This window comes from Nerophis lumbriciformis, linkage group LG23 (assembly GCF_033978685.3).
Source record: "Nerophis lumbriciformis linkage group LG23, RoL_Nlum_v2.1, whole genome shotgun sequence".
NCBI lineage: Eukaryota > Metazoa > Chordata > Actinopteri > Syngnathiformes > Syngnathidae > Nerophis > Nerophis lumbriciformis.
Window position 1 is genome coordinate 40,878,067 of NC_084570.2, and position 19,633 is coordinate 40,897,699.

The 19,633-nt window shown below is 31.8% G+C and overlaps 1 protein-coding gene across 1 annotated transcript in view; it reads left to right on the top strand.

The window, feature by feature from the left end:
* hck (HCK proto-oncogene, Src family tyrosine kinase) overlaps positions 1-19,633 on the top strand; it is a 46,128-nt gene that overhangs the window by 25,265 nt on the left and 1,230 nt on the right. Inside the window, exons 4-12 of the mRNA XM_061985536.2 lie at positions 344-437; positions 1,852-1,947; positions 2,031-2,134; positions 4,825-4,980; positions 9,229-9,381; positions 9,470-9,652; positions 12,225-12,301; positions 12,566-12,719; positions 15,506-15,637. Coding sequence (XP_061841520.1) covers positions 344-437; positions 1,852-1,947; positions 2,031-2,134; positions 4,825-4,980; positions 9,229-9,381; positions 9,470-9,652; positions 12,225-12,301; positions 12,566-12,719; positions 15,506-15,637 — 1,149 coding nt within the window. The remainder of the gene's footprint in view (positions 1-343; positions 438-1,851; positions 1,948-2,030; positions 2,135-4,824; positions 4,981-9,228; positions 9,382-9,469; positions 9,653-12,224; positions 12,302-12,565; positions 12,720-15,505; positions 15,638-19,633) is intronic.

Below are 19,633 nucleotides of genomic sequence, written 5' to 3' on the forward strand. Positions count from 1 at the left end.
AAATAGCTAGAATGCTAATGTTTGCATGCTAGCAGTTAGCATGTGCTAGGCACCAAGTTATATGACTGTAAGGTGTACATTTGGAAAATTTGCCAAAAAAGTTAGCATGCTAACGTTAGGATGCTAAAAATAATAATACAAAAGTAATAATAAAATATGAAGAGAATAAAAATAATAAAATACAAATAATCTGGGTACATTTTTATAAAATAGGCACCAAAAGATGTGTAGCAAAGCCTACTTTTTTCTTCTTCATGGCTACAACTTTAAAAGTGTAGCAAAAGCAAAGAATGATATTTTGATGCAGAGATTTTGTTGGAATATTAATTTGTGGTCACTGCAGGAGACGCGGTCGCCATAGCGCTGTACGACTATGACGCAATCCACGACGGAGACCTGGGCTTCAAGAAGGGAGACAAGCTCCGCATTTTGGAGGAGTGAGTAAAGATCCTTTAGGAATAGCAATATGACGATTAAATATGAATATGAATGTTTAATATAAATATAAATATAAATGTTGAATATAAATATTATATATGACTATTAAATATGACTATTGACTTTTGAGTATTGAATATTGAATATTGAATATTGAACATGGACATACACATGGACATGAACATGAACATGAACATGAACATGAATATGAAAATGAACATGAACATTAATATGAACATAAACATGAATATACATATGAATATAATATGAATATAAATATTAAATATGAGTTTTTAATATGACTATTGAATATTGAACATGAACATGGCATATGAACATGAATATGAATATTTAATGTGAACTTGAATATGCAACATGAATATGAATGTGCATATTTAATCTGAACATGAACATGAATATTAAATATGAATATTTAATATAATATGAACATTCATATTTAATATGAACATGAATATTTAATATGAAAATGAACATGAATATGCATATTTAATATGAACATGAATATTAATATGACTATTTAATATGAACACAAATATTTAATAGGAGCATTAATATTTGATATGAATATGTAATAGGCACATGAATATGAATATGTAATATGAACATGAATATTTAATACTCATATTTAATATGAACATGAATATTTAATACTCATATTTAATATGAACATGAATATTTCATATGAACATGAATATTAATACTTAATATGAACATGAAAATGTACATGAATATAAATATGAATATAATATGAATATAAATATTAAATATGAGTATTAAATGTGAGTATTTAATATGACTATTGAATATTGAACATGAACATGGATATGAACATGAATATGAAAATGAACATGAACATTAATATGAACATGAACATGAATATAAATATGAATATAAATATTAAATATGAGTATTTAATATGACTATTGAATATCGAACATGAACATGGATATGAACATGAACATGGATATGAACATGAGCATGAACATGAATTTTTAATGTGAACTTGAATATGTAAAATGAATATGCATATGAATATGAATGTGAATGTTTAACATGAACATGTATATTGAATGTGAATATTTAATATGAATATGAACATTAATATTGAATATGAACATGAATATGAATATTTAATATGAACATGAATATTTAATACGAACATGAATATTTAATATGAACATGAATATTAATATGAACACGAATATTTAATATGAACAGTAATATTTAATATGAATACGTAATAGGCACATTGATATTGAATATCAACATGAATATGAATATTTAGTATGAACATGAATATTTAATATGAACATGAATATTTCATATGCACATGAATATGAATGCTTATTATGAACATGAACATGAATATTAAACATGAACACGTGTTGGTAGGTCGGGGGAGTGGTGGCGAGCCATGTCCGTCATGACGGGACAGGAAGGCTTCATCCCCAGCAACTACGTGGCCAAAGACACGCTGCAGACCGAGGAGTAGGTGCACTTCAAGCAACAATACTTCACAACATTGGTGGACCAGCCAGGACACGCTGCTGATTGCCTCATGTGTTGCCCAGGTGGTTCTTCAAGGGTATCAGCAGGAGAGACGCCGAGAGGCAGCTGCTGGCCCCTGGGAACCGAGTCGGCTCCTTCATGATCCGGGACAGCGAGACCAACAAGGGTGAGGGTTCAACTCCCCAGTTCTTACCGCCAATGACATCGGACTGGCCTACAGTGCACTCGTGTCTAATAGAGGATCTTTGACCAGCATGTGTGCGGGGTGTTCTGACAAACTGCAATATAGAGCATTTTGAAGCTGGTTCTTAAAAACAGCCAAGTGCTCTTTATATAATAGAGGATCTTTGAATAACACTTTAGAAGTAGGTTCTTAAAAATAGCGGAGTGCTCTTTATATAATAGAGGATCTTTGAATTGCACGTTTGAAGTAGGTTCTTAACAACAGCACAGTATTCTTGGTATAATAGAGGATCTTTGAATAGCACTTTTGGAGTAGGTTATTAAAAACAACAAAGTCCACATGTTATACAAAGGATCTTGGACGAGTTTTTTGTTTTAGATTTGCCTGGATTTTCTCCTGTAGGTTCTTAAAAACAGCAAAGTCCTCCTATTATATATTTGACCAGCACTAGGTTTTTAAAAACGGGAGATGTATCGAAGATCTTTGATTGGAATTTCTGCTGTAGGTTCTTTGAAACAGCACAGTCCACCTGGCATACAAAGGATCTTTGATTAGCTTTTTGCAGTAAGTTCTTAAAAACAAATGAGCCCTTCTGTCATTTATAGAGGATCTTGGACTGGATTTTGTACAGTAGGTTCTTAAAAATAGCGGAGTGCTCTTTATATGATAGAGGATCTTTGAATAGCACTTTTGAAGTAGGTTCTTAAAAAATAGCGGAGTTTTCTTGATATAATAGAGGATCTTTGAATAGCACTTTTGAAGTAGGTTCTTAAAAATAGCGGAGTTTTCTTGATATAATAGAGGATTTTTGAATTGCACTTTTGAAGTAGGTTCTTAAAAATAGCGAAGTTTTCTTGATATAATAGAGGATCTTTGAATAGCACTTTTGAAGTAGGTTCTTAAAAATAGTGGAGTTTTTGTGTTATAAAAGAGGATCTTTGAATTGCACTTTTGAAGTAGGTTCTTAAAAATAGCGGAGTTTTCTTGATATAATAGAGGATCTTTGAATAGCACTTTTGAAGTAGGTTCTTAAAAATAGCGGAGTTTCTTGATATAATAGAGGATCTTTGAATAGCACTTTTGAAGTAGGTTCTTAAAAATAGTGGAGTTTTTGTGTTATAAAAGAGGATCTTTGAATTGCACTTTTGAAGTAGGTTCTTAAAAATAGCGGAGTTTTCTTGATATAATAGAGGATCTTTGAATAGCACTTTTGAAGTAGGTTCTTAAAAATAGCAGAGTTTCTTGATATAATAGAGGATCTTTGAATAGCACTTTTGAAGTAGGTTCTTAAAAATAGCGGAGTTTTCTTGATATAATAGAGGATCTTTGAATTGCACTTTTGAAGTAGGTTCTTAAAAATAGCGGAGTTTTCTTGATATAATAGAGGATCTTTGAATAGCACTTTTGAAGTAGGTTCTTAAAAATAGCGGAGTTTCTTGATATAATAGAGGATCTTTGAATAGCACTTTTGAAGTAGGTTCTTAAAAATAGTGGAGTTTTTGTGTTATAAAAGAGGATCTTTGAATTGCACTTTTGAAGTAGGTTCTTAAAAATAGCGGAGTTTTCTTGATATAATAGAGGATCTTTGAATAGCACTTTTGAAGTAGGTTCTTAAAAATAGCAGAGTTTCTTGATATAATAGAGGATCTTTGAATAGCACTTTTGAAGTAGGTTCTTAAAAATAGCGGAGTTTTCTTGATATAATAGAGGATTTTTGAATTGCACTTTTGAAGTAGGTTCTTAAAAATAGCGGAGTGCTCTTTATATAATAGAGGAACTTTGATTAGCACTTTTGAAATTGGTTCTTAACAACAGCGGATTGTTCTTGTTATAATAGAGGATCTTTGAATTGCACTTTTGAAGTAGGTTCTTAAAAATAGCGGAGTGCTCTTTATATAATAGAGGAACTTTGATTAGCACTTTTGAAATTGGTTCTTAACAACAGCGGATTGTTCTTGTTATAATAGAGGATCTTTGAATAGCACTTTTGAAGTAGGTTCTTAAAAATAGCAGAGTTTCTTGATATAATAGAGGATCTTTGAACAGCACTTTTGAAGTAGGTTCTTAAAAATAGCGGAGTTTTCTTGATATAATAGAGGATTTTTGAATTGCACTTTTGAAGTAGGTTCTTAAAAATAGCGGAGTGCTCTTTATATAATAGAGGAACTTTGATTAGCACTTTTGAAATTGGTTCTTAACAACAGCGGATTGTTCTTGTTATAATAGAGGATCTTTGAATTGCACTTTTGAAGTAGGTTCTTAAAAATAACGGAGTGCTCTTTATATAATAGAGGATCTTTGAATAGCACTTTTAAAGTAGGTTTTTGAAAATAGCGGAGTGTTGAAAACAGAAGTACATTTAATTCATGAACTGTCTTTTTGATTGTTGTTTTCTGCAGCAGCTCTTTAACAGCAGCCGTGTATAGAGGATCTTTGTGCTCTTGTGGAATCTTTCATTCTATTCCCTGAGAAAAAAAGCTGTAACGGTAACAAAAAAGAACCTTGTTTGATTTTCTGAACGTTAAAGACAGTAAAAACGTGTCATTGTTAGCAAACGGACGATTGAGGAAGTGCCAGTCATGAAATCCTTGGAGTGCAAATAAAGCAGGTCGTAAAAAGCTAACCGCTCGACTGTGCGTCGTCATGGTAACGCCTTTGCCCTTTGACCCCAGGGAGCTTCTCTCTGTCAGTGCGAGACAGCGACGGCTCGCCAAAGGACGGCGACACGGTCAAACACTATAAGATCCGCACGCTGGACAATGGAGGCTTCTACATCTCGCCACGCATCACCTTCCACACGCTGCAGGAGCTGGTCAAGCATTACAAGAGTGAGTGGGGCCACAGCGCCCTCTGCTGGACACACTGGAGAGTACTCTATGGACACTACAACTTGTCTTTCCTTTTGGAAACACTTATGCAGGAATCTCAATTTGGACAAGAATGAAATACTTTTTAGATATGTTTCATTATCATAATCATTTCCTCAATGTTCAGTGGATTATGCAGGAACAGCACCCTCTACTGGACATCTTCTAAATAGCTAGTTGATGACAAAAGTAGGGCCGTGAGGCATAACATTCTGATATATATATATATATATATATATATATATATATATATATATATATATATATATATATATATATATATATATATATATATATATATATGTATATATATGTGTGTGCATATGTGCATTTTTTTCTGTGATTATTTACTTCTTTCAGAATACAATAAATCAATTTAGAAAACATATAAAAAAGATTTAAGATACATTTTTACAAACGTTTTATTTAACTATGATGTCTCTAAGCATTAATGTCCTTGATTTATTGGAACATCATTTTAATACGTCCTGTTTACCAAAACAAAAAAGAAAAATTATTTAAAAAACGTTTTAAAAAAACTACATGTCAATGCAATAATGGCATTAATAGGTATTGTTTCAAAATACATTTAAAACCCATTTTGAAAAAGTTATGAGTCAAAACAGTTTTGTCATTAAAGGGCATGTTGTTTTTTACAATTCAGAATTTTTTTTTATATATATTTGTTTTTTTTAAACATTTAAAAAAACGAATCACTCGACTCATTAATGTCATTAATTATATGCCCAGTAATTTGAATAATCAATTTGTAACAAACAAAAAAGATTCATAGGCACATTCATTTGGATAATGCATGTTTGTTAAATTAGCAATAAATAACAATTAAAAAATGCATATGACTACTTCATTAATTTGAATAATTCATGTTTAAATTAATGTAATGATTTAAAAAAGTTAACTGGATTGTAACTTGTATTTACACTGCCAAAGAAAATACTTGAAAAAAAAAATATATATATATATATAAAATCTATGAGTCAAAGCAATAATGTAATTAATTAATAAGCACATTAATTTGAAAATGTATATTTAAACCAGTGGTTCTCAAACTTTTTTTGTCATCCCCCACTTTGGACAAGGGGGAGTTTTCAAGCCCCACCTGCCCCCATCGCCCCAACAGAACTCTAATGCCAAGCTTAACATTTTCAAATTTATTGAACATCAAGTAACATCAAGTTGTATACATTCAAACTCAATAACATAAAATAACATCAAGTTCAATAATAAATAAAATAACTGTGCAGCTGTGGTATAACTTCCATCAAGTTCAATAATAAATAAAATAACTTGCATCAAGTTCAATAAATAAAACAAAAGTGTTATAACTTGCATCAAGTTCAATAATAAATCAATAAAAGTGTTATAACTTGCATCAAGTTCAATAATAAATCAAATAATTTGCATCAAGTTCAATAATAAATAAAATAAAAGTGCCACTTTGCATTCTTTGCAAAAAAAAAAAAAAGGAGGAGCTATGCATTTGGCAAGACAGGGCAGTGACAGCACTTTGCCCCGGGAGAGCCAATTCGCTTCACTGTGAAACAGCACGTCTGTATGATCAGCTCCCATTTCCTCACACAGTGCAGAGAACAGTCGCGCTTTGAGTGGTCGTGTTTTGATCAAATTTACCGCGCTCACAACATCTGTTAAAACCTCATTGAGTTCAGGGCTGAGCTGCCTTGACGCGAGTGCTTCCCGGTGAATGACACAGTGTGTGCCCGTCACATTTTTGTTTCTCTGCAGGCGCTGGCTCTGGCTCGACGACCTTTGAGGTGCGAGTCACAAATGTATCCATTTTGTGTAATTGTGATCACCACATTAGCCTGCTCCCCATCCGCGCGAAAGTTTGTTCCGCTTAGCCCCGCCCCCAGTAGTTACTGTTGCTATGTCTGTCAAACTTTCGCTCCTACCTAGAAATTTAAAGCCTACAGGAAAAATAAGTAATTTACATTTATTTATATAGCGGATTTCACAGACAGAATCACAAAGTGATTTACAGTGTGTATAGAAAATGAAAGCATAGTAAAAAAAAAATCTAAGAATATAATAATAAAAAAAAAAAATTAAAGTGAAATTTCCTCCCGTTCCTCGCGCCCCACCTGTCATGTCTCTATTCCCCACCAGTGGGGCGCGCCCCACACTTTGAGAAACGCTGATTTAAACCAATTTAATGATAAAAAGTTAACTGGAGTGTAAAATATGTTTACATTGCTGAACAAAATATTTAATAATATATATATTTTTTAAACTATGAGTCAAAGCAATAATGTCATGAATTAATAAGTACATTAATTTGAAAATGTATCATTAAATCAATTTAAAGATTTTTAAAAAGTAACTAGAGTGTAGCTAATGTTTACACTGCCAAAGAAAATATTAAAACACATTAAAAAAAATGAGTCAAAGCAATAATGCCATTAGATAATTAGCACATTAATTTGAATAATTCATGTTTAAATCAATTAAGGTTTTTTTTAAATTAACTGGAGTGTAATATATGTTTACACTGCCAAAGAAAATATTTAAAAAATATATTTAAAAAATTGAGTCAAAGCATTAATGTCATGAACTAATAAGCACATTAATTTGAAAATGTATATTTAAACCAATTTAAAGATTTAAAAAAAGTTAACTGGAGTGTGACATATTTTCACACTGCCAAAGAAAATATAAAAAAAGTATATTTTAAAAACCTATGAGTCAAACCAAAAATGTCATGAACTTGAATAATTCATGTTTAAATAAGATTAATTATTTAGAAAGGTTAACTGGAGTGTAACATATGTTTACACTGCCAAAGAAAAATATTAAAAAATATATTAAAAAGACAATGAGTCAAAGCAATAATGTAATTAATTAATAAGCACAATAATTAGAAAATGTATATTTAAACCAATTTAAAGATTTAAAAAAAGTTAACAGGAGTGTAACATATGTTTACACTGCCAAAGAAAAATATTAAAAAATATATTAAAAAGACAATGAGTCAAAGCAATAATGTAATTAATTAATAAGCACAATAATTAGAAAATGTATATTTAAACCAATTTAAAGATTTAAAAAAAGTTAACAGGAGTGTAACATATGTTTACACTGCCAAAGAAAAATATAAAAAAATATATTTAAAAAACTATGAGTCAAAGCAATGATGTAATTAATTAATAAGCACAATAATTAGAAAATGTATATTTCAACCAATTTAAAGATTTAAAAAAAGTTAACTGGAGTGTAACATATGTTTACACTGCCAAAGAAAAAAAGAAAAAAAAAAAAACTATGAGTCAAAGCAATAATGTAATTAATTAATTAATAAGCACAATAATTAGAAAATGTATATTTAAACCAATTTAAAGATGTAAAAAAAGTTAACTGGAGTGTGACATATTTTCACACTGCCAAAGAAAATATAAAAAAAGTATATTTTAAAAACCTATGAGTCAAACCAAAAATGTCATGAACTTGAATAATTCATGTTTAAATAAGATTAATTATTTAGAAAGGTTAACTGGAGTGTAACATATGTTTACACTGCCAAAGAAAAATATTAAAAAATATATTAAAAAGACAATGAGTCAAAGCAATAATGTAATTAATTAATAAGCACAATAATTAGAAAATGTATATTTAAACCAATTTAAAGATTTAAAAAAAGTTAACAGGAGTGTAACATATGTTTACACTGCCAAAGAAAAATATTAAAAAATATATTTAAAAAACTATGAGTCAAAGCAATGATGTAATTAATTAATAAGCACAATAATTAGAAAATGTATATTTCAACCAATTTAAAGATTTTAAAAAAGTTAACTGGAGTGTAACATATGTTTACACTGCCAAAGAAAAAAAGAAAGAAAAAAAAAACTATGAGTCAAAGCAATAATGTAATTAATTAATTAATAAGCACAATAATTAGAAAATGTATATTTAAACCAATTTAAAGATGTAAAAAAAGTTAACTGCAGTGTAACATATGTTTACACTGCCAAAGAAAAAAAGAAAGAAAAAAAAAACTATGAGTCAAAGCAATAATGTAATTAATTAATTAATAAGCACAATAATTAGAAAATGTATATTTAAACCAATTTAAAGATGTAAAAAAAGTTAACTGCAGTGTAACATATGTTTACACTGCCAAAGTCAATCAAGTACATAAAGTTTCTCTTCATATTTTATTTCGTATTCCTGCAGAGCAGAGCGACGGACTCTGCCAAACCCTGACCAGCCCTTGTCTCAGCCCCAAACCGGAGAAGCCCTGGGAGAAAGACGCCTGGGAGATCCCGAGGTCGTCACTGAAGCTGGAGAAGAAGCTTGGCGCTGGACAATTTGGAGAAGTCTGGCTCGGTAATTACAACAACAAAACAAAAGCAAAACCGCACATGGCCGCTGAGTAGACAGCGCTTGAATGAGTGACGCTGAGATGTGTGCTCAGCCACGTACAACAAGCACACCAAGGTGGCGGTGAAGACCATGAAGCCTGGGAGCATGTCGGTGGAAGCCTTCATGGCCGAGGCCAACCTGATGAAGACTCTGCAGCACGACAAGCTGGTCCGACTCAACGCCGTGGTCACCAAGGAGGAGCCCATCTATATCATCACGGAATACATGGAGAAAGGTGCGTAGTTGGAGATAACCACCACGTAGCCTAGTGGGCAGCTACTGGGTAGCACTGGTGCTGCATTCAAGTCTGGTGAGAAGTAGGAAATATCGCTTTTGGAAAGGTCCACGCTGGATGTAAATACAAACACGGCGGACTTTTGACTTTGAGTCAGGGCAGCTTTCCTAGCCACGAGTTGGACATTTCCCAGTGTCCTGTAACGCAGCGTTAGTAGGAAGTATCAGCAAGCCACTTCTGGGTTCACGGAAAACAATACAGGACACCATTTTGAAGCTAAAAGTAAAAATGAATACTATATCGACTCAAATTTATGATTTAAGCAAAATAAGTGTGCAATAAGGCGTGTCGTTGCAAACCAACAGCTACAGGTGTACCATTTAACGTAAAAACCATAGACCCAACTATGACCTGTTTTTCCCAAGCAAAAACAATCCGAAAAAGACAGGCCGTCTTATATTTGGTATCTGGGGATTTATACTTGCGAACCAACAATGACTGCACCATTTAAAGAAAAAATACAAATTTAAATCTATATTGACACAAATGTGTGACTCAATATATGCATTTCCCCCAAGTAAAAACAGTGAGAAAAGGACAAGTCGTCTTATATTTGCTATTTAAAGCTTTGTAAACCAACAGATATAGGGTTGTACCAATTAAAGCAAAACGACATAGTAAAATTCGTTATGATCCAAATATTTAGGAACCATTTTTTTCACCAAGTAAAAACAGTCTGAAAAAGACGGGTCGTCTTATATTTGGTATCTGGAGATTTATACTTGCAAACCAACAGTGACAGGACTGCAACATTTAAAGGACAAATACAAATTTAAATCCATTGAGCCACAAATGTGTGACTCAATATGTGCATTTTTCTCAAGTGAAAACAGTGAGAAAAGGACAGGTCGTCTTATATTTGCCATTTAAAGCTTTGTAAACCAACAGTTATAGAGTTGTACCACTTAGAGCAAAATGACATAGTGAAACCCATTTTGACCCAAATATTTAGGAACCATTTTTTTCCCCAAGTAAAAACAGTCTGAAAAAGACAAACCAAACCCACAGCTACAGGACTGCACAATTAAAAGAAAATAGAACAATTTAAAACCATATTGACACAAATGTATGACCAAATATATGCATTTTTCCTCTGAAAAAGACGGGTTGTCTTATATATGTCATCTAAAGATCTGTAAACCGACAGTTATAGAGTTGTACCAATTAAAGAGACAAAGTACAAACCGTATTGCCCCAAATATAAATGAAGTTTTTTTCCCAGAGCGAAAACAATATGAAAAAAACAGGCCGTCTTATATTTGGTATCTGGAAATGTATACTTGCAAACCAACAGTTACTGGACTGCACTATTTAAAGAAAACAGAAAAATGTAAATCCATTTGACGCAAATACAGTGTATAACTCAATATATGCATTTTCCCGAGTCTGAAAAGACAGGCCGTCTTATATTTTACACATAAAGCTTTGTAAACCAACAGTTATAGAGTTGTACCACTTAAAACAAAAATAAAAAGTCAAATCCGTTATGACCCAAATATTTACGAACCATTTTTTTCCCGAAGCAAAAACAGTCTGAGAAGTACGGGTCGTCTTATATTAGGCATCTAAAGCTTTATAAACCAACAATTAACAGACTGCACAATTTTAGAAAAATAAGAACCATATAGACAGCGCTATAGGGTTGTACCATTTAAAGCAAAAAGAAAAGGTAAAAACCCTATTGACCCAAATATTTAAGAATTATTTTCCCGGAAAAAAAACTGTCTGAAAAAGACAGGTCGTCTTATATTAGGCATGTGGAGATTTATGCTTGCAAGCCAACAGTTACAGGACCGCACTATTTAAAGAAAACAGAAACATTTTAATCCATTTGACGCAAATACAGTATATGACTCAATATATGCATTTTCCCGAGTCTGAAAAAGACAGGTCGTCTTATATTTGACACATAAAGCTTTGTAAACCAACAGTTATAGAGTTGTACCACTTAAATCAAAAAGAAAAAGTAAAATCTGTTATGACCCAAATATTTAGGAACCGTTTTTTCCCCGAAGCAAAAACAGTCTGAGAAGTACGGGTCGTCTTATATTAGGTATCAAAAGCTTTGTAAACCAACAATTAGTGGTCTGCACAATTTTAGAAAAAAAAAGAACCATATAGACAGCGCTATAGGAGCAAACAGAAAAAGTAAAAACCCTATTGACCCAAATATTTAAGAATTATTTTCCCGGGAAAAAAACTGTCTTAAAAAGACAAGTCGTCTTATTTTAGGCATGTGGAGATTTATACTTGCAAGCCAATAGTTACAGGACTGCACTATTTAAAGACAAAAGAAAAATTCAAAACCATATGCATTTCATGCATTTCCCCCAGCAAAAACAGTCTAAAAAATACAGGTTGTCTTATATTTGGTATTGGGAGATATATACTTGCAAACCCACACTTACAGGACTGAACAAATCAAAGAAATTGAAATTAAATAGAAATCAATCACCATTATTTCAACACCAAATGCTGAATGCTACAAACGTGTGGATTTACCTGTCGACAGGTAGTTTATTGGACTTCCTCAAGAGCGACGAAGGCAACCGCATCCCACTTCCCAAGCTCATTGACTTCTCCGCCCAGGTGAGTTCCATCCTTCCCATACAGGTAACCTTGCCCATGAGTGGGTGAGTTCCATCCCTCCCATACAGGCAACCTTGAGTGGGCTAGTGTCCGCCCAGCGGAGATCGAAACCGAAAGTTAACTTGGCATGAAAGCTGGAAAACTCAGGGCTTGTAGTTGGAACCGTTTGGCATGTCACGTGGCCTTCAGGTGGACTCGAGCGCGACACGTTGCTGTCGCCAGCCATCCGTCACAAACATGTAAGAGCAGATTAATTGTTCCCAGACGGCGGAGGGCATGGCCTTCATCGAGCAGAGGAACTACATCCACCGAGATCTGAGGGCCGCCAACATCCTGGTCAGCAGAGCTCTGGTGTGCAAGATCGCAGACTTTGGCCTTGCCCGCATCATCGAAGACAACGAGTACACGGCCAGAGAAGGTAGTAATAATATTAATAATAATAATAATAATAATAATAATAATAATAATGGACCGCTGTTAAGGCTCCGTCTGGGTCTTGTTTTTTTACATCAAATTATGCTGACAGTTTCATTCAATGACAATTTGTGGGCAAAATTGTGTTTAAAAATTCGGTGTGTGTAAAAATCCAATTTATAAAAATTCTGTGTGTAAAAATTTTGTGTAAAAAAATTAACTATTAAAAAAAATTCAGTTTGGTAAGATTCAGTGTTTTAAAATTCAGTGTGTAAAAATTCAGTGTAAAAAAAAAACTAAGTGTATAAAAATTCAGTTTATTAAAATTCAGTGTTTTAAAATTTAGAGTGAAAAACATTTGTGTAAAAAATGCAGTGTTTTTAAATGTGGTGTATATAAATTCAGTGTGTACAAATTCAGTGTGTAAAAATTCAGTGCAAAAGAAAAGAATTATAAAAAAAACATTGAGTTTGTTAGATTTAGTGTTTTAAAATTCCGTGTGTAAAAAAAATTGGTGTAAAAAATGTTTTAAAATTCAGTGTATATAAATTCAGCGTGTACAAACTCAGTGTGTAAAAATTCAGTGTGTAAAAATTCAGTGCAAAATAAAATAATTGTAAAAAAAAAACACTCAGTTAGATAAAATTTGGTGTTTTAAAATTCCATGTGTAAAACATCTGTGTAAAAAAATCAATGTTTTAAAATTAAATGTATAAAAATTTCATGTATATAAATTCAGTGTATATAAATTCAGTGTACAAAAATTCAGTGGGTAAAAATTCAGTTTAAAATAAAATAATTGTGATTTTTTTTAATTTTTTGGTGTTTTAAAATTCAGTGTAGAAACATTCAGTTTGTTAGGATTCAGTGTTTTAAAACTCAGTGTAAAAAAAAAAGTAAATGTATAAAATTTACTTTTTAAAATTCAGTGTATAAAAAGTATGTGTATATCAATTCAGTGTATAAAAATGTTATGTATATAAATTCAGTGTATAGAAATTCAGTGTATAAAAATTCAGTCAGTGGGTACAAAATTCAGTTTAAAAAAAAAATATTGTGAATAAATGTAGCTTGGAAAAATCTAAAAGTCTGTGTGTAAAGATTTAGTGTAAAAAATTAAGTGTATAAATATTCCGTTTTTTTTAATTCAGTGTTTTAAAATTCAGAGTGAAAAACATTTGTGTAAAAAATTCAGTGTTTAAAATTTCAGTGTATATAAATTCAGCATATACAAATTCAGTGTGTAAAAATTCAGTCCAAAAGAAAATAATTGTTGTAAAAAAAAATTTGGTTAGATAAAATTCAGTGTTTTCAAATTTAGTGTATAAAAATTCAGCGTATAAAAAGTCATTGGGTATCAATTCAGTTTAGAATAAAATAATTGTGTAAAAAATTAGTTTGGAAAAATGCTGTGTTTCTAAATTCAGTGTGTAAAAAATCAGTATAAAAGAACTAAGTGTATAAACGTATGGTTTGTTGAAATTCTGTGTTTTAAAATTCAGTGTATAAAGATTATGTGTATAAAAATTTGATGTAAAAAATATTCAGTGTACAACAATTCAATGTTTTAAAATTCAGTTTGTAAAAAAATCGGTGTTTTAAGATTCAGTTTGTAAAAATGTAGTGTTTTAAAATCAATTGTATAAAAATTCAGTGTGTAAAAATGCAGTTTGTTAAAATTCAGTGTAAAAAAAGTTAGTGTAAAAAAAAATTCAGTGTATAAAAATCAGTTCGTTCGAATTCAGTGTTTTAAATTTCGGTATGTAAAAGTTCAGTGTAAAAATAAATCTTTTAAAATGCACTGTATAAAAATGCAGTGTATATAAATTCAGCTTACAAAAAGTTAGTGGGTAAAAATTCAGTTTAAAATAAAATAATTGTGAAAAAATGTTAGGAAAAATTCAGTGTGTAAAAATTCAGTGTTTTAAAATTCAGTATATTTAAATGCAGTGTTTTAAATTTCAGTGTACAAATTTAGTGTGTAAAAAATGTGTGAAAAAAATCAGTGTACAAAAATTCAGTGTATTAAAATTCAGTGTATAAAAAATTTGGTGTATAAAAAAATCAGTGTATTAAAAAGCATTGTTTTAAAATTATTTTTTTTAGAATTTGTTATGTAAAAATTATGTGTTTTAATATTCAGTGGATAACAATTCAATGTTTTAAATTTCAGTTTGTAAAAAAAAATCAGTGTTTTAAAATTTAGTTTGTAAAAATTTAGTGTTTTAAAAATCATTGTATAAAGTGTGTTAAAATGCAGTTTGTTAAAATTCAATGTAAAAAAAATTGTGTAAAAATTATTCAGTGTATAAAAATCAGTTTGTTCAAATTCAGTGCTTTACATTTCAGTGTGTAAAAATTCATTCTAAAAATCAATCTTTTAAAATTCAGTGTAAAAATCAATCTTTTAAAATTCAGTGTATGGAAATTCGGTGTAAAAAAAAAAAATCAGTCCAGAAATATTTGTTGCTTCAAACCTCAAGACTGACTTTGGGTAAATTAAGACTGAGGAAATCCTTTCTGTCTCTGAACCAGTCAGTAAAGTTTTGAAAAAAAATATATATATATTTCTGCACTGAATTTGAAAACACAGACTTTTTAAAAACTGAATTCTTAAACACATTTTGGTCACATTGTTTTTAATTCATTGAAACTGTCAGCATAATTTGATGTAAAAACAACAAAAAACTTCACCTAGATAGATTAAGTGTCCAAACAATGAACCTTCGTATACTACTTCCTGTTGTCATCAAATATAGACCCTCAAGCAATACATCTGTTGTTTTTCAGGGGCCAGATTTCCCATCAAGTGGACGGCCCCTGAAGCCATCAACTACGGTTGCTTCACCATCAAGTCGGACGTCTGGTCTTTTGGCATCTTGCTGACAGAGATCATCAGTTATGGACGCACGCCATACCCAGGTAGGGTCTGCACACTCTGCTGTGTGTCTGTAGCTTTAATGCTAATGAGCTGTTTTACATATAGACTTTGTACACTACAAAATCTGTGTTGTTTTAATAGTTTTTCCATTTTAAAACCAATACAATATAAGTATTAATTTGTAAATGTTAAAGATCCTGTGGACCGGGAAGGGCCTCAGTCATAAAAGTTGTCAAAGTAATTATTATCTTAATTTTTTTGTTTTCAACTTTCAATGCTTAAATCTCTAGATCAGCTCCACATCCATCCATCAATATCAAGTTAAATATTTTTTTAATGTTTTATGTAGGGATGTCCGATAATGGCTTTTTGCCGATATCCGATATTCCGATATTGTCCAACTCTTTAATTACCGATACCGATACAGTCGTGGAATTAACACATTATTATGCCTAATTTGGACAACCAGGTATGGTGAAGATAAGGTACTTTTTAAAAAAATTAATAAAATAAGATAAATAAATTAAAAACATTTTCTTGAATAAAAAAGAAAGTAAAACAATATAAAAACAGTTAGATAGAAACTAGTAATTTAATGAAAATTAGTAAAATTAACTGTTAAAGGTTAGTACTCTTAGTGGACCAGCAGCACGCACAATCATGTGTGCTTACGGACTGTATCCCTTGCAGACTGTATTGATATATATTGATATATAATGTAGGAACCAGAATATTAATAACAGAAAGAAACAACCCTTTTGTGTGAATGAGTGTGAATGAGTGTAAATGGGGGAGGGAGGTTTTTTGGGTTGGTGCACTAATTGTAAGTGTATCTTGTGTTTTTTATGTTGATTTAATAAATAAAAACAAAAAAAAAAAAAAAAAAAAAAAAACGATACCGATAAAAAAAAAAAACGATACCGATAATTTCCGATATTACATTTTAAGGCATTTGTCGAAGAAAATCCTGTTACTAATGGCAAAAACACAAAATGTGCAATATTTCCCCTCCCATAAAATGTCAAAGTGTAATATTTAATGTGAAGTAATTGGAGCCTTAAATATGTCAATAATTCATAACATTGATTTTGATTCATTATTGTTGTATATTTATATTTTAACAATGACAGTTTATATAAAACAACACTAACATTCTTGGGGATCCAAAAGCGTCCCATTCATAAAAGTGATCAAATATGTCCAAAAAAAACAAAACAAAAAAACTATATATATATATATATATATATATATATATATTAGGGGTGTAATGGTACACAAACATTTCGGTTCGGTACGTACCTCGGTTTAGAGGTCACGGTTCGGTTCATTTTCGGTACAGTAAGAAAACAACAAAACATACATTTTTGGGTTATTTATTTACCAAATTTGCAAAATCTTCCACCAAAAATATTTTTCTTCGTGGAATATTTGATGTGAAGTAATCGGAACCTTGGATAGGTCAATAATTCATAATAACATTGATTTTGATTCAATATTATGTTTTGAGCAATGACAGTTTGAAAGAAAAAAAACAGCTTTGTTTTATTAGTCAACAATGCAACTTTTTCTAAATTACATTTGACCTTTAAGCTTTTTTATTTCACTTTTGTTATGTTTTTGTTCATTTTAATAGTATTTTAGAATGTGCCGTGGGCCTTTAAAACATTAGCTGTGGGCTGCAAATGGCCTCCGGGGCACACTTTTGACACCCCTGCTAAATAATAAAAAATTAAATCTGATAAATCTATGGATAAAAAGCAGAGCCTGGCGACGCATGCGCGTTTATCATAACTCTCTCGCTCTCTCTGCATTTAAGAAACTCCGCCCTGACAGCTCCGCAAAAGAGGACATGTCCAGTGAAAAGAGGACGTAGGGTCAGTCTATCGTAGCCCGTTAGCTGCTCGCATGCCATGTGTTGTGCCTGGGTGTGCATTGTTTACACAACGTGCGTTACGCTACTTAATATGTCCGTGTGGAAACTCGTTCGGCACACCTCCGAACCGAACCGTATATATTTATATATATATCCATCGATTATAGGTTTTTATAAGTTTTATGTTTTTTTGTTTGTTTTTATGCCTTTTTGTCGAAAAAAAACAAACTGTTTTTATGGCAAAAAGACAAAATATGCAATATTATCCCAAAACAAGTGTAATATTTGATATGAAGTAATTGGTAGATTGAATATGTCAATAATTCATAACAACATTGATTTTGATTCTTTTTTTTTTTTTTTGAGCAAAAAAAATCACTAAAATTCTCTGGGATCCAAAAGGGTCCCACTCATCAAAGTGTTAAACACAAGTTATAGATTGTTTTTTTTTTTCAACACATATAAACTTCAGATCTATCCGTCAATTATACATTTTCATTGTTTTTTAATTTTTTTTCTTTGTTTGTTTTATGCGCTTTATGCCAAAGAAAACTTTTTTTTTTTTAATATGCGATATTTTCCCCAAAAAATATTTTGAAGTGGAATTAATGATGTGAAGTTATTGGAGCTTTAAATCGGTCAATAATTCATTCAACATTGATTTTGATTCATTTTTGTTATACTTTTTTTTTTTAACAATGACAGTTTAAATAAAAAACAACACTAAAATTGTTGGGGATCCAAAAGTGTCCCATTCATAAAAGTGGTAAAAATATGTCATACATACATATATTTTTATGGCAAAAAACTAAATATGCAACATTGTCCCAAAACAAGTGTAATATTTGACATGAAGTAATTGAAACATTAAATATGTCAATAATTCATAACAACATTGACTTTGATTCATTACTATTTTTTGAGCATTGACAGATGCTCAAAGCATTAGCGATGCTAGCTTAGCTATGTCAGCTAAAGTGCTAACAGTACACTTGCATTTTAATGTCAGCAATGTCACGCACGCTAGGTTAGCACATTCGCTGGAGAGTCAAACTGTCCTCACGCCTGTAGGATCAGTTGGCAGAGCAGATACAATACAAGCAGTTCTGCCGCGTGTTTACTTGTGTGCAAATAATGTGCGATACAAGCAGTCCTGATGCTTTTTTACTTGTGTGCAATATAATGTGCGATATGAGCAGTTCTGTCACATTTTTATTTGTGTGCGATACAAGCAGTCCTGCTTCCTTTTTTCTTGTGTGCAATATAATGTGCGATACAAGCAGTCCTGCCGCGTGTTTATTTGTGTGCGAATAATGTTTGATACAAGCAGTCCTGTTGCTCTTTTACTTGTGTGCGATATAATGTGCGATACGAGCAGTTCTGCCACATTTTTACTTGTGTGCGATATAATGTGCGATACAAGCAGTCCTGCTTCCTTTTTTTCTTGTGTGCAATATAATGTGCGATACAAGCAGTCCTGCCGCGTTTTTACTTGTGTGCGATATAATGTGTGATATGAGCAATTCTGCCACATTTTTACTTGTGTGCGATATAATGTGCGATACAAGCAGTCCTGCTTCCTTTTTTTCTTGTGTGCGATATAATGTGTGATACAAGCAGTCCTGCCGCGCTTTACTTGTGTGCGATATAATGTGCGATACAAGCAGTCATGTTGCTTTTTTACTTATGTGCGATATAATGTGCGACACGAGCAGTTCTGCCACATTTTTACTTGTGTGCGATATAATGTGCGATACAAGCAGTCCTGCTTCCTTTTTTTTCTTGTGTGCAATATAATGTGCGATACAAGCAGTCCTGCCACGTTTTTACTTGTGTGTGATATAATGTGTGATGCGAGCAGTTCTGCCACGTTTATACTTGTGTGCGATATAAGGTGCGATGCAAGCAGTCCTGTCTTACTTGTGTGCGATATAATGTGAAATACGAGCAGTCCTGCCGCGTGTTTACTTGTGTGCAATATCATGTGCAATGCAAGCAGGTCAGCAGCGTGTTTACATGTGTGTGATATCATATGCAATACAGGCTGTCCTGCACGGTGTTTCCTGGTGTGTGATGTCATGTGCGATACAAGCAATCCTGCAGGGTGTTTACTTGTGTGTGATATCATGTGCTATACAAGCAGACCTGCAGCGTGTTTACTTGT